This window comes from Acomys minous (assembly GCF_964271855.1).
Source record: "Acomys minous genome assembly, chromosome: 12".
NCBI lineage: Eukaryota > Metazoa > Chordata > Mammalia > Rodentia > Muridae > Acomys > Acomys minous.
Window position 1 is genome coordinate 19,871,702 of NC_140493.1, and position 15,360 is coordinate 19,887,061.

At 53.6% G+C, this 15,360-nt stretch overlaps 2 protein-coding genes across 3 annotated transcripts; both read left to right on the top strand.

Moving 5' to 3' along the window:
- Positions 1-2,559: 2,559 nt before the first annotated feature.
- Positions 2,560-5,107, top strand: LOC311578512 (cytochrome P450 2D3-like). Of its 2 annotated transcripts, XM_084748407.1 has the most exons (6): positions 2,560-2,740; positions 3,399-3,575; positions 3,715-3,856; positions 4,076-4,263; positions 4,609-4,750; positions 4,852-5,107. In XM_084748407.1, the coding sequence occupies exons 1-6, from the start codon at positions 2,600-2,602 to the stop codon at positions 5,028-5,030; spliced, it is 969 nt and encodes a 322-aa protein (XP_084604533.1). In that variant the 5' UTR covers positions 2,560-2,599; the 3' UTR covers positions 5,031-5,107. The 2 variants fall into 2 exon arrangements, with proteins under 2 accessions (XP_084604533.1, XP_084604532.1); XM_084748406.1 differs by having other exon boundaries at positions 4,609-5,107.
- A 3,944-nt stretch (positions 5,108-9,051) lies between these two features.
- LOC311578540 (cytochrome P450 2D3-like) lies at positions 9,052-13,524 on the top strand. The gene is made up of 9 exons (XM_084748448.1): positions 9,052-9,355; positions 10,299-10,470; positions 10,764-10,916; positions 10,996-11,156; positions 11,818-11,994; positions 12,134-12,275; positions 12,493-12,680; positions 13,026-13,167; positions 13,269-13,524. The coding sequence occupies exons 1-9, from the start codon at positions 9,167-9,169 to the stop codon at positions 13,445-13,447; spliced, it is 1,503 nt and encodes a 500-aa protein (XP_084604574.1). The 5' UTR covers positions 9,052-9,166; the 3' UTR covers positions 13,448-13,524.
- Positions 13,525-15,360: the final 1,836 nt, after the last annotated feature.

The following is a 15,360-nucleotide window of genomic DNA, read 5'->3' on the forward strand; positions in this document are numbered from 1 at the left end:
ACAGGCTGCAGCTGCCTTCCCCCACTGCCCCTCACTCACCACAGGCTGCAGCTGCCTTCCCCCACTGCCCCTCACTCACCACAGGCTGCAGCTGCCTTCCCCCACTGCCCCTCACTCACCACAGGCTGCAGCTGCCTTCCCCACTGCCCCTCACTCACCACAGGCTGCAGCTGCCTTCCCCCACTGCCCCTCACTCACCACAGGCTGCAGCTGCTTTCCCCCACTGCCCCTCACTCACCACAGGCTGCAGCTGCCTTCCCACACTGCCCCTCACTCACCACAGGCTGCAGCTGCCTTCCCCCACTGCCCCTCACTCACCACAGGCTGCAGCTGCCTTCCCACACTGCCCCTCACTCACCACAGGCTGCAGCTGCCTTCCCACACTGCCCCTCACTCACACACAGGCTGCAGCTGCCTTACCCCATGGCCCCGCACTCACCACAGCCTGCATGTGTGGCACAACAGATAATTTTACTGCACAACATAATTGTCCACCTCAAAGCAGAGTCACCTGGATATACCCCCTCCATGTTCAGCCAGAAGAACCATTAAGTCAGCTCCTGGAAGGGACTCAATCTCTCTGGCTCCTCCCTACACTTGAACAAACAAAATTTGGCTGGTGCATAGGACAAAGGGCAGCTCTGGCACTCCTTTATAAGGTAGCGGGATCCAATGCTGAGACCTGTAGTCCTAGGTGTTTGTGGTGAGCTTCTCACTTGTTCTTTAGGAAGCCTGGGGAGCAGTGGCCCGCAGCCATGGAGCTGCTGGCTGGGACTGGCCTGTGGCCCGTGGCCATATTCACAGTCATCTTCATATTGCTGGTGGACCTGATGCACAGGCGCCAGCGCTGGGCTGCCCGCTACCCACCAGGCCCTGCACCGTGGCCTGTGCTGGGCAACCTGCTGCAGCTGGACTTGGAGAACATGCCGTATAGCATGTACAAGGTGAGTGACTTAGTGCTGGGAGGTAACAGAGGATGCAGTGTCCATTGCAGCAGGTAGTGGGAGTGGAGCCACAGGTTACACAGGGAATTGTGCCCCAAGAGGGACCAGTTTCCTGCTGGCCTACACTGGGACTTTCTAAGGCATAAATTTGAGGAACAATGACCAGAGGGTGAGGCAGGATGTGACAACAGGTTCAGGTCTGGTTAGACAGGGCAGCAGTCATAGAGGTCCCAAGTCCCTATGATCCTGTCTGTCATAGGTGAGGTCTTAGCATGGTGCCAGGTCCCAGGTCTAGCACAGCCTGTCTGTCAGCACAGCAAGTGGACAGAGGGCTGTGGCTGGTGACTCTTGCTGCTGTGTGCTCTGTGGCCTCACTGCCCATCTAGAGGAACCTGAGTTTCCTCATATGTCGTGAGATGCTAAGGGGCCTAGGACAGTGTTGGGGTCTGGGATGGTCTCAGCTGGGTGATCACATCTACTGTGAGTCCTTTGCTGAACTTAAACAATGAGATGCCAGGCCTGGTGGGTTGACTCTGCTGTTAAGAGCACTTGCTGCTCCTCCAGAGGTCCTGAGTTCAATTCCCAATAACCAAATGGTGACTCACAACTATCTGGAATATGATCTGGTGCCTTATTCTGGTAGGCATGAAGACAGAGTACTTATTTACGAAAATAAAAACATCATGAAAAAGAAAGAAAAAGAAAAGAAGGCACAGTTTTAAGATGCCAAGTCTCAAGCTAGGGATGAAAGGAAGAGGAAGAGCATTCTCCCAGAATACAGGAAGACCAAACTTCAATAACAAGCAACACACACACACACACACACACACACACACACACACACACACACACAAACTATGCCAATGCTAGTGCAGGGAGCCTGGTTCTAGGCCCCACAGGGACCTCCACTTCCTAAGTGCTCTGTCCCTCTGCTTCAGCTTCAAAACCGCTATGGTGACGTGTTCAGCCTGCAGATGGCCTGGAAGCCTATGGTCGTCATCAATGGCCTGAAGGCCATGCAGGAAGCTCTGCTGACCTGTGGAGAGGACACTGCTGACCGCCCCGAAATACCCATCTTTCAACACATTGGCCGTGGACACAAAGCTCAAGGCAAAAGGCTGCTGGGTGGGGGAGGGGAGGCAGTCATAGCATCAGAGCCAGACATGGTGGGTACTGGGCAGAGGAAGGACAGGGCCTGATACAGGTGACAAGCAGTTAGCGACTCAACTAGCAGCCACTGAAATCCATCATGGAGCCTACGTAGCGGGCTAGGAGGTGGTAGACGTGGGTTTTGGAGGAAGGTGGGAGGATACAAATGATGCTCATCCCAGAGAAGACGAGGAATATGGGAGCAGTGGCCGGCACAGCCAGGTGTCCTTGCTTACGCACAGATGTGTCCACAGGTGTGGTCCTTGCACCTTATGGGCCCGAGTGGCGAGAGCAGCGGCGGTTCTCTGTGTCCACCCTGCGCAACTTCGGCCTGGGCAGGAAATCGCTGGAGCAGTGGGTGACAGAGGAGGCTGGCCACCTCTGTGACGCCTTAGCCAACCAGGCTGGTGGGTGAGTGGTGGGGTGTGCGCATGGGCACAGCGAGATCGCACTGAGAACCTGACTAACTGGCATCTCCGCTCCCAGGGCGTCCCCTCAGTCCCTACATGCTCCTCAGCAAAGCCGTGTGCAATGTGATCGCGTCCCTCATTTACGCCCGCCGCTTTGAGTATGGAGACCCTTCCCTCATCAACATGCTAACAACATTGGAAGAAAACATGGGAGAGAATACTGGCTTGCTTCCCGAGGTAGGGGGCTTGGGGCAGCCTGCGGAACCACTTCTGTGCCATCCATCCTCCCAGAGGAGCCTTAGGCAGGGGATTTGGAGAGCAAGACTTCTAGAAATGTCTACCACAGGAATAAAAGCGTAGAGCTTGACAAACCTGGAACAAACGCAGGGAAAATGTGGGCCAAGGTCAGGTGTCTAGAACAGGGACAGCCAGTGCCCTCTGTCTATATGGAAGCTACAAAAGCCTGGGGAAGGTTCAGAGTAGAATATTCCTTCTGTTCACCCTGGGAACCAAGAGTCTGAGGCTGGAACTAAAGAGTAGACAGGAGATGAGAGGAGCACACCGGGCCTTGTGGGAGAGGCTGGAAAGTGAGACTGAGTGAGATCAACATTGAGCAGAGGAACCCAGGGGCCAGAGAGATGCACAGTGGGTAAGGGAGCTGGCCAAGCAAGCCTGGCACTTGAGTGCAGTTCCAGTAATGACACAAGTGACTCCGTTTGTTTTCCTCTGATTGCAACATTCTTGTCGTGGCAACAACACTCTCCACATCATGCGTATACAAACACACATTGAAATAATGATTATCATTATTATTATTATTAGAAATCTTATCCACTTCACACATTAAATGAAAAGGCAACAAGACCGCCTAGCACCTTGTCTGTGTGTATTGCAGGTTCTGAACACGTTCCCAATTCTCCTGCGCATCCCGGGGTTGGCCGACAAGGTCTTCCCTGCACAAAAGACATTCATGAGTATGGTGGATACGCTGCTAGCTGAGCACAGGAGGACCTGGGATGCTGACAAGCCACCTCAAAGCCTAACTGATGCCTTCTTGGCTGAGATGGAGAAGGTGAGAGATGGTGAGCTGTGGTGTCCAGCATGTCATGGCTAACCCAGTGACCCCCAGACGTGGCCTCCTGCAGACACTGGCTGGGTATCATGGGCCTTTTCCCTCTTTGCTCTGAGTCCACTGTCTCTCTCTGGCCCAGGCCAAGGGGAACCCTGAGAGCAGCTTCAATGATGCCAATCTACGTCTCGTTGTCTCTGATCTGTTTGGTGCTGGGATGGTGACCACATCAACCACGCTGTCCTGGGCCCTGCTGCTCATGATCCTGCACCCGGATGTGCAGCGTGAGCCTGGCTGGGCTGGGAAGAAAGAAGGAGGAGGGACGAGGCAGTGTCCTTAAGCTTCCCTGGGACACTTGTGGCTCCTGGCCCAGGATTGCCCCAGACTATGGCCTGGGTGATGGCCATCTTTCTCTCATGGACCCAGCCCTTAGCAGAGAGGAAGTAGAGGGACAAGGGGAATCTCCCTGGGGCTCCATCACTGAGGGGATGCTGTCCTTCCAGGCCGTGTCCAGCAGGAGATTGATGAAGTCCTAGGGCAGACGCGGTGCCCAGAGATGGCTGACCAGGCCCGCATGCCCTACACCAATGCTGTCATCCATGAGGTGCAGCGCTTTGCCGACATCACCCCATTGAATTTGCCACGCCTGACGTCACGTGACATTGAATTACAAGGCTTCTGCATCCCTAAGGTAGGCATGGGCCCTCCTACCGATAGCATGGCCACTAGCAAACAAGGGAAGGAAAGGCCAAATCTCATGCAGCCTGGATTTCCATGTGGTGCTGCAACCATCCTGGGTGTGAGTATGCTGCAGCCGTTCCTGGGAGTCCTCGGGGAAACTGGGTGTCCAATGAGATGATCCACGGTGGAGAATGGGAGCAGACGTGGATGAAGCACTAGTTTCGAAGGTCACCCATCACCCATGAAGGAGCTGCGATACTCTGACGAAGGGACTCAGTGTGTGGAGGTGGAAGAGGTTGTGCATGCAAATTAGGGGCCCCACCCCAGTCCATACTGACATAGTGTCTCCCGCCAGGGCACGATGCTCATCACGAACCTGTCCTCGGTGCTGAAGGACGAGACCGTCTGGGAGAAACCCCTCCAATTCCATCCTGAGCACTTCCTGGACGCCCAGGGACACTTTGTGAAGCCTGAGGCCTTCATGCCATTCTCCGCAGGTGCCCGCGGGGTGCCTGGCTCCCTGTGTCTTCCCAGGGTGCCTCTGAGGGTGGAGATCCTACCAGGACCCAGACTGACAAAGCCTCTCTCCCACCCTCAGGCCGCCGCATATGCCTGGGGGAGCCCCTGGCCCGCATGGAGCTCTTCCTCTTCTTCACCTGCCTCCTGCAGCGCTTTAGCTTCTCCGTGCCCGATGGACAGCCCAGGCCCAGTGACCAAGGCATCTTTGCACTGTCAGTTTTTCCAAAGCCTTACCAACTCTGTGTAGCCGTGCGCTAGCAGGGCCAGTAGCTCCACCTTCTGCTCAGCTTGGGCTGATTGAATGTTCAATAAACAAGTTCTGTGGCTGCACCTCAGACTCCTGGTCCAATTCCCATCCTTGTCTCAACTGTGTCCCAAGTCTTCAGTCCACAGACAGACCTGCCCCTCTATCTGGTCAGCCCAACCTAGGAGCAACCTTAATGTTGTGAGAAGAGAGATTCTTGACACAGAACAGTGGCCTTCAGTATCCAACGTGGGGATGAAGCAAGAAGGTTGCAAGTTCAAGGCCAGCATGGGCATTCTAGCCTAGACTACTTTGAGATGCTTTCTCATAAAGGGGGTGGGGAGCTAAATAGTCACAGGAAGTGATGAAGGAAGGAGGAGGAAATGAGAGGGAGGAGGCACGAACTAACCCAGACTCCAGCAACAATCAGAGACGAACTTTCTCGCTTGGACTCAATCCTTACTTTCGTTGTTACACAGAGGCAAAGGGGAGAGCTTCACTGAGGGGACGCTGTCCCTCCAGGCATAGTCCAATGAGAGATTGATGAAGTCAAAGGACAGGGGGGGGTGACCCGAGATGGCAGACCAGGCCCCCATGTCCTACACCAATGCTGCCATCCATGAGGTGCAGCGCTTTGGGGACATCGCTCCATTGATTTTTCCCCGCCACACATTCCGTGACATTGAAGTCCAGGACTTTCTCATCCCCAAGGTAGGCATGGGCCCCTCTGCTCTGCATCCCCAAGGTGATGTCCCTGCCACTGCCTCCTAAGGGCTAGGATTACAGGCATGCACCACCACACCTGGCATTAATGTCATCTCGGCTTTATTTTGTTAAGGCATCACTAATACCCACAAACCTTGCCATTATTGTTGTGCTTGGAATCGAACCCAAGGCCTTATGCATACTCAGCACACATCAGTGTACCACACTCCAGAGTGTATGTGTGCATGTTGATTTGTGTTCTATGTAGGCACATGTGTGTAGTGTAGGCTTAGGCATGTGTAAGGAGTGTTGGCATGTGTGTGGTGTTTAGGCAAGTGTGTGGTGTGTAGGCATGTGTGTGGTGTGTAGACATGTGTGTGGTGTGTAGGGTGTGGTGTGTAGGCATGTGTGTGGTGTAGGCATGTGTGTGGTGTGTTGGCATGTGTGTGGTGTGTAGGCATGCGTGTGGTGTGTAGGCATGTGTATGGTGTGTAGGCATGTGGGTGGTATGTAGGCATGTGTGTGGTGTTTAGGCATGTGTGTGGTGTGTAGGCATGTGTGTGGTGTGTAGGCGTGTGTGGTGTGTAGGCATGTGGGTGGTGTGTAAGCATGTGTGTGGTGTGTAGGCATGTGTGTGGTGTGTAGGCATGTGTTTGGTGTGTAGGCATATGTGTGGTGTGTAGGCATGTGTGTGGTGTGTAGGCATGTGGGTGGTGTGTAGGCATGTGGGTGGTGTACAGGCATGTGTGTGGTGTTTAGGCCTGTGTGTGGTGTTTAGGCATGTGTGTGGTGTGTAGGCATGTGTAAGGAGTCTTGGCATGTGTGTGGTGTATAGGCATGTGTGTGGTGTGTAGACATGTGTGTGGTGTGTAGGGTGTGGTGTGTAGGCATGTGTGTGGTGTAGGCATGTGTGTGGTGTGTTGGCATGTGTGTGGTGTGTAGGCATGCGTGTGGTGTGTAGGCATGTGTATGGTGTGTAGGCATGTGGGTGGTATGTAGGCATGCGTGTGGTGTGTAGGCATGTGTGTGGTGTGTAGGCATGTGTGTGGTGTGTAGGCATGTGGGTGGTGTGTAGGCATGTGTGTGGTATGTAGGCATGTGTGTGGTGTGTAGGCATGTGTTTGGTGTGTAGGCATATGTGTGGTGTGTAGGCATGTGTGTGGTGTGTAGGCATGTGGGTGGTGTGTAGGCATGTGGGTGGTGTACAGGCATGTGTGTGGTGTTTAGGCATGTGTGTGGTGTGTAGGCATGTGTAAGGAGTGTTGGCATGTGTGTGGTGTGTAGGCATGTGTGTGGTGTGTAGGCATGTGGGAGGGATTTCGGCATGTGGGTGGTGTGTAGGGTGTCGTGTGTAGGGCGTGGTGTGTAGACATGTGTGAGGTGTGTACACATGTGTCATGTGTCAACATGTGTGCTGTTGTGTAGGTTTGTGTGCATGGGCAGCAGGTGGTACAGAACCCTCTACAGAAGCAGTTCTCGCTGCTTCTACAACATGTCAGCCTGTGTGGTGGGGCTCACATCCCTGCATGCACCTCTTCAACACCACAGGAAGTCACAAAGCCAAAGCCCATCTATTTGGGGAGATCTCTCATGACGGAACCAGCTCTAAGTGTGCTCAATGTCTCAAGGTGGTCTCCTCAAATAAGGTGAGGAGTTCTCCTTTGATGAATGTGAGGTGTCATTCCCCATTTCTTTTCATTAATTTTGGTAAAATGTGAGGAGTTTTAAAGCTCAGATCACGAATGCAAAATTGTTAGGATCAGGCGCCCCAATTCTTAGAAGAGATTCTTGTCTCTTCCAAGTCAGTTTCTGCCTGGGACCTGACTGATACACTGCTGTTGCACCTTGATTTCCTTTTCCATTCACTTTTGTCTTTTCAATATTTTTCTCATTTTTTTACTTGAGTTTTCAATCAAAAGAATTACAAATTCTGTGTTGCACACCAAGTGTGCATCATCTCAAGAAACAGTTCAGTGGCTTTGGATTGCATAGGTAACATCCTTCATAACTGCCCATAGTTCTGAGGAGGCCTCACACCATGAGGGGTACAGTAACCATCTGGGAAGGGAAGCTTCACCAACCCTAAGCAACCTCCAGTCTCCATTACCCAAACTAAGCCTTCCCAAGGCAGCACCCAGATGTCACTGTCCTCCCAGTGAGTGAGGTCATAGTACCCAGGCTGACTGGGTTAGCACTTCCCACCATGCCTAGGAAGAGGAGAAGAACCTGGGAAGGGCTCTTAGACTCACTGTTGGTCTTCACAATGAAGCCAGCACAGGGAAATGGCTCGCAGGACAGAGTCCAGGAGACACCTGCCCAGGGTCCATTTGTCCAGTTCCTCTGGAGGACAGAGGACAGAGATTAAGTATGTGTTGCCTGTGTACAGAGAACTGCAAATCTGGGAGCACCAATGACCCCTGATGGCCAGGGACTCAGCTCCAGCTTCCTGTGGCAGAACTGGCTCACCAGTGCAGCTGGCATGAGAACAGAACCCAAGCCCCCTAGAAGTCACATGACCCCAGTACCTTAGAGGCCACATGACACTGGCCAACCACAGTGGGTCACATGGCTGAGGGCAAGTGGACTGGGGGTGAAGGGAAACAGACAGTGCTAGCAGGCAGCTGTGTAGCAGAGCATCGAGGTCACCTCCCAAGAGTAGGTGACATACTAGGGAACCCTTTACAGCTGAGGATTACATTGGCCCCAGCTGCTTTCCCCCACTGCCCCTCACTCACCACAGGCTGCAGCTGCCTTCCCCACTGCCCCTCACTCACCACAGGCTGCAGCTGCCTTCCCCACTGCCCCTCACTCACCACAGGCTGCAGCTGCCTTCCCCACTGCCCCTCACTCACACACAGGCTGCAGCTGTCTTCCCCACTGCCCCTCACTCACCACAGGCTGCAGCTGCCTTCCCCACTGCCCCTCACTCACCACAGGCTGCAGCTGCCTTCCCCCACTGCCCCTCACTCACCACAGGCTGCAGCTGCCTTCCCCACTGTCCCTCACTCACCACAGGCTGCAGCTGCCTTCCCACACTGCCCCTCACTCACCACAGGCTGCAGCTGCCTTCCCCACTGCCCCTCACTCACCACAGGCTGCAGCTGCCTTCCCCCACTGCCCCTCACCACCACAGGCTGCATGTGGGGCACAACAGATAATTTTACTGCACAACATAATTGTCCACTTCAAAGCAGAGTCACCTGAATATACCCCCTCCATGTTCAGCCAGAAGAACCATTAAGTCAGCTCCTGGGAGGGACTCACTCTCTCTGGCTCCTCCCTACACTTGAACAAACAAAATTTGGCTGGAGCAGAGAACAAAGGGCAGCTCTGGCACTCCTTTATAAGGTAGCGGGATCCAACCTTGGGACTTCTGGTCCTAGGCTTTTGTGGTGAGCGTTGTCCCTTGTTCTTTGGGAAGCCTGGGGAGCAGTGGCGCGCAGCCATGGAGCTGCTGGCTGGGACTGGCCTGTGGCCCGTGGCCATATTCACAGTCATCTTCATATTGCTGGTGGACCTGATGCACAGGCGCCAGCGCTGGGCTGCCCGCTACCCACCAGGCCCTGCACCGTGGCCTGTGCTGGGCAACCTGCTGCAGCTGGACTTGGAGAACATGCCGTATAGCATGTACAAGGTAAGTGACTTACTGCTGGGAGGTAACAGAGGATGCGGTGTCCATTGGAGCAGGTAGTGGGAGTGGAGCCATAGGTTACACAGGGAATTGTGCCCCAGAGAAGAACCACCTCTTCCTGGTGGTGGCACTTAGACATTTTTGGGCAACAGTTTTGAGGCACAAAGTCCAGGAGGTGAGGCAGGATGTGACAGCAGGTTCAAGGGTGATTGGACAGGGCAGTAGTCATAGAAGTCCCAAGTCCCTGTGATCCTGTCTGTCATAGGTGAGGTCTTAGCATGTTGCCAGGCCCCAAGTCTAGCACAGCCTGTCTGTCAGCACAGCAAGTGGACAGAGGGCTGTGGCTGGTGACTCTCTTGCTGCTGTGTGCTCTGTGGCCTCACTGCCCATCTCAAGGAACCTGAGTCTCCTCATATGTCCTGAGATGCTAAGGGGCCCAGGACAGTGTTGGGGTCTGGGATGGTCTCAGCTGGGTGATCACATCTACTGTGAGTCCTTTGCTGAACTTAAACAATGAGATGCCAGTCCTGGTGGGTTGACTCTGCTGTTAAGAGCACTTGCTGCTCCTCCAGAGGTCCTGAGTTCAATTCCCAATAACCAAATGGTGACTCACAACCATCTGGAATATGATCTGGTGCCTTATGCTGGTAGGCATGAAGACAGAGTACTTATTAATGGAAATAAAAAATCATTAAAAAGAAAAGAAGGCACAGTTTTAAGATGCCAGGTCTCAAGCTAGGGATGAAAGTAAGAGGAAGAGCATTCTCCCAGGACATATGAAGACCAAACTTCAATAACAAGCAACACACACACACACACACACACACACACACACACACACACACACACACACACACACACAACTATGCCAATGCTAGTGCAGGGAGCCTGGTTCTAGGCCCCACAGGGACCTCCACTTCCTAAGTGCTCTGTCCCTCTGCTTCAGCTTCGAAACCGCTATGGTGACGTGTTCAGCCTGCAGATGGCCTGGAAGCCTATGGTCGTCATCAATGGCCTGAAGGCCGTGCAGGAAGCTCTGCTGACCTGTGGAGAGGACACTGCTGACCGCCCTAAAATACCCATCTTTCAACACATTGGCCATGGACACAAAGCTCAAGGCAAAAGGCTGCTGGGTGGGGGAGGGGAGGCAGTCATAGCATCAGAGCCAGACATGGTGGGTACTGGGCAGAGCAAGGACAGGGCCTGATACAGGTGACAAGCAGTTAGCGACTCAACAAGCAGCCACTGAAATCCATCATGGAGCCTACGTAGCGGGCTAGGAGGTGGTAGACGTGGGTTTTGGAGGAAGGTAGGAGGATACGAGTGATGCTCGTCCCAGAGCAGACGAGGAATATGGGAGCAGTGGCCGGCACAGCCAGGTGTCCTTGCTTACGCACAGATGTGTCCACAGGTGTGGTCTTTGCACCATATGGGCCCGAGTGGCGAGAGCAGCGGCGGTTCTCTGTGTCCACCCTGCGCAACTTCGGCCTGGGCAGGAAATCGCTGGAGCAGTGGGTGACAGAGGAGGCTGGCCACCTCTGTGACGCCTTAGCCGACCAGGCTGGTGGGTGAGTGGTGGGGTGTGCGCATGGGCACAGCGAGATCGCACTGAGAACCTGACTAACTGGCCTCTCCGCTCCCAGGGCGTCCCCTCAGTCCCTACATGCTCCTCAGCAAAGCCGTGTGCAATGTGATCGCGTCCCTCATTTACGCCCGCCGCTTTGAGTATGGAGACCCTTCCCTCATCAACATGCTAACAACATTGGAAGAAAACATGGGAGAGACTAATGGCTTGCTTCCCGAGGTAGGGGGCTTGGGGCAGCCTGCGGAACCACTTCTGTGCCATCCATCCTCCCAGAAGAGCCTTAGGCAGGGGATTTGGAGAGCAAGACTTCTAGAAATGTCTACCACAGGAATAAAAGCGTAGAGCTTCACAAACCTGGAACAAACGCAGGGAAAATGTGGACCAAGGTCAGGTGTCCAGAACAGGGACAGCCAGTGCCCTCTGACTATATGGAAACTACAAAAGCCTGTGAAAGTTTCAGAGTAGAATATTCCTTCTGTTCACCCTGGGAACCAAGAGTCTGAGGTTGGAACTAAAGAGGAGACAGGAGATGAGAGGAGCGCACCGGGCCTTGTGGGAGAGGCTGGAAAGTGAGACTGGGTGAGATCAACATTGAGCAGAGGAACCCAGGGGCCAGAGAGATGCACAGTGGGTAAGGGAGCTGGCCAAGCAAGCCTGGCACTTGAGTGCAGTTCCAGTAAGGACACAAGTGACTCCGTTTGTTTTCCTCTGACCGCAACATTCTTGTCGTGGCCACAACACTCTCCACATCATGCGTGTACAAGCACACATTGAAATAATAATGATTATCATTATTATTATTATTAGAAATCTTATTTACTTCACACATTAAATGAAAAGGCAACAAGATTGCCTAGCACCTTGTCTGTGTGTGTTACAGGTTCTGAACACGTTCCCAATTCTCCTGCGCATCCCGGGGTTGGCCGACAAGGTCTTCCCTGCACAAAAGACATTCATGAGTATGGTGGATACGCTGCTAGCTGAGCACAGGAGGACCTGGGATGTTGACAAGCCACCTCAAAGCCTAACTGATGCCTTTTTGGCTGAGATGGAGAAGGTGAGAGATGGTGAGCTGTGGTGTCCAGCATGTCGTGGCTAACCCAGTGACCCCCAAGCGTGGCCTCCCGCAGACACTGGCTGAGTATCATGGGCCTTTTCCCTCTTTGCTCTGAGTCCACTGTCTCTCTCTGGCCCAGGCCAAGGGGAACCCTGAGAGCAGCTTCAATGACAAGAACCTGCGTGTGGTGGTGGCTGACCTGTTCATGGCGGGGATGGTGACCACGTCAACCACACTGTCCTGGGCCCTGCTGCTCATGATCCTGCACCCGGATGTGCAGCGTGAGCCTGGCTGGGCTGGGAAGAAAGGAGGAGGAGGGACGAGGCAGTGTCCTTAAGCTTCCCTGGGACACTTGTGACTCCTGGCCCAGGATTGCCCCAGACTGCGGCCTGGGTGATGGCCATCTTTCTCTCATGGACCCAGCCCTTAGCAGAGAGGTAGTGTAGGGACAAGGGTCATTTCAGGGCATCCTGAAATGAAGGGATGCTGTCCTTCCAGGCCGTGTCCAGCAGGAGATTGATGAAGTCCTAGGGCAGACGCGGCGCCCAGAGATGGCAGACCAGGCCCGCATGCCCTACACCAATGCTGTCATCCATGAGGTGCAGCGCTTTGCGGACATCGCCCCATTGAATTTGCCACGCCTGACGTCACGTGACATTGAATTACAAGGCTTCCGCATCCCTAAGGTAGGCATGGGCCCTCCTACCGATAGCATGGCCACTAGCAAACAAGGGAAGGAAAGGCCAAATCTCATGTGCCCTGGATTTCCATGAGGTGCTGCAACCATCCTGGGTGTGAGTATGCTGCAGCCGTTCCTGGGAGTCCTCGGGGAAACTGGGTGTCCAATGAGATGATCCACGGTGGAGAATGGGAGCAGACGTGGATGAAGCACTAGTTTCCAAGGTCACCCATCACCCATGAAGGAGCTGCGGTACTCTGACGAAGGGACTCAGTGTGTGGAGGTGGAAGAGGTTGTGCATGCAAATTAGGGGCCCCACCCCAGTCCATACTGACATAGTGTCTCCCGCCAGGGCACGATGCTCATCACGAACCTGTCCTCGGTGCTGAAGGACGAGACCGTCTGGGAGAAACCCCTCCAATTCCATCCTGAGCACTTCCTGGACGCCCAGGGACACTTTGTGAAGCCTGAGGCCTTCATGCCATTCTCCGCAGGTGCCCGCGGGGTGCCTGGCTCCCTGTGTCTTCCCAGGGTGCCTCTGAGGGTGGAGATCCTACCAGGACCCAGACTGACCAAGCCTCTCTCCCACCCTCAGGCCGCCGCATATGCCTGGGGGAGCCCCTGGCCCGCATGGAGCTCTTCCTCTTCTTCACCTGCCTCCTGCAGCGCTTTAGCTTCTCCGTGCCCGATGGACAGTCCAGACCCAGTGACCAAGGCATCTTCGCACTGCCAGTTACTCCAAAGCCTTACCAACTCTGTGTAGCCCTGCGCTAGCAGGGCCAGTAGCTCCACCTTCTGCTCAGCTTGGGCTGATTGAATGTTCAATAAACAAGTTCTGTGGCTGCACCTCAGACTCCTGGTCCAATTCCCATCCTTGTCTCAACTGTGTCCCAAGTCTTCAGTCCACAGACAGACCTGCCCCTCTATCTGGTCAGCCCAACCTAGGAGCAACCTGAATGTTGTGAGAAGAGAGATTCTTGACACAGAACAGTGGCCTTCAGGATCCAATGTGGGCGGATGAAGCAAGAAGGTTGCAACTTCAAGGCCAGCATGGGCATTCTAGCCTAGACTACTTTGAGATGCTTTCTCATAAAGGGGGTGGGGAGCTAAATAGTCACAGGAAGTGATGAAGGAAGGAGGAGGAAATGAGAGGGAGGATGCACGAACTAACCCAGACTCCAGCAACAATCAGAGACGACCTTTCTCGCTTGGACTCAGCCCTTGATTTGGTAGTAAGACAGGGGCAAAGGGGAGCCCCTGTGACTCTTTCACTGAGGGGATGCTGTCCCTTCAGGCTGAGTCTGACAAACAGAAGACTGATGAAGTCACAGGGCAGGCACGACAACCCAAACAGCAGACAATGGCAGACAAGGCCCACATGCCCTACAGCAATGCTGTCAACTGTGAGGTGCAGCACTCAACACCACAGGAAGTCACACGACCAAAGCCCCTTTGTTTGGTGATGTCTCTCATGACAGAACCAGCTATAAGCATGCCAGTAGTCTTAAGGTGGTTTCCTCAACTAAGGTGGGGAGCTCTCCTTTGTGAGTGTGAGGTGTCATTCTCCCTCCCCTTTTTTTTCATTAATTTTCAAAAAATGTGAAAATATTAAAGCTCAGATCACCAATGCAAAGATGGATTGTTGGGATCACAGTGCACAACTCTTTGAAGTGACTCTTTTCTCCTCCAAGTCAATTTTAGTCTGGGACCTGACTGATATACTGCTGTTGCACTTTGATTTCCTTTTCCATTCATTTTTGTCTTTTCAATATTTTTCCTTGAGTTTTAAATCCTGTTAATTACAAATACTGCATTTGATAGCAAAGATTCAGTGGCTTTGGATTGCATAGGTAACATCCTATCATATCTGCCCATAGTTCTGAGGAGGCCTCACACCATGAGGGGTACAGTAACCACCCGGGAAGGGAAGCTTCACCAACCCTAAGCGACCTCCAGTCTCCATTGCCCAAACTAAGCCTTCCCAAGGCAGCACCCAGAAGTCACTGTCCTCCCAGTGAGTGAGGTCACACTTCCCAGGCTGACTGGGTTAGCACTTCCCATCATGCCTAGGGAGAGAAGAACCTGGGAAGGGCTCTTAGACTCACTGTTGGTCTTCACAATGAAGCCAGCAGAGGGAAATGGCTCACAGGACAGAGTCCAGGAGACACCTGCCCAGGGTCCATTTGTCCAGTTCCAGTGGAGGACAGAGGACAGAGATTAAGTATGTGTTGCCTGTGTACAGAGAACTGCAAATCTGGGAGCACCAATCACCCTAGATGGCCAGGGACTCAGCTCCAGCTTCCTGTGGCAGAACGGGCACATATGTGCAGCTGGCATGAAAACATGACCCCAGTCCCTTAGAAGTCACATGACCCCAGTACCTTAGAGGTCAAATGACCATGGCCAACCACAGTGGTTCACATGGCTGAGAGCACGTGAACTGAGGGTGAAGGGAAGCAGACAGTGCTAGCAGGCAGCTGTGTAGCAGAGCATCCAAGTCACCTCTAAGAGCAGGTGACAGACCACGGAACCCTTTACAGCACACAGTGTGACATCACTCGCCTGTCAGCACACTTACCTCACAGGAGCACACTTAGGTGAAGTGGGAAAATCAGGCCTGGGCCAGCTTATCCCACAATGGGGCCAGCACCCAGTCAACACCATTGTACAGCGCTCAGACAGGCTGA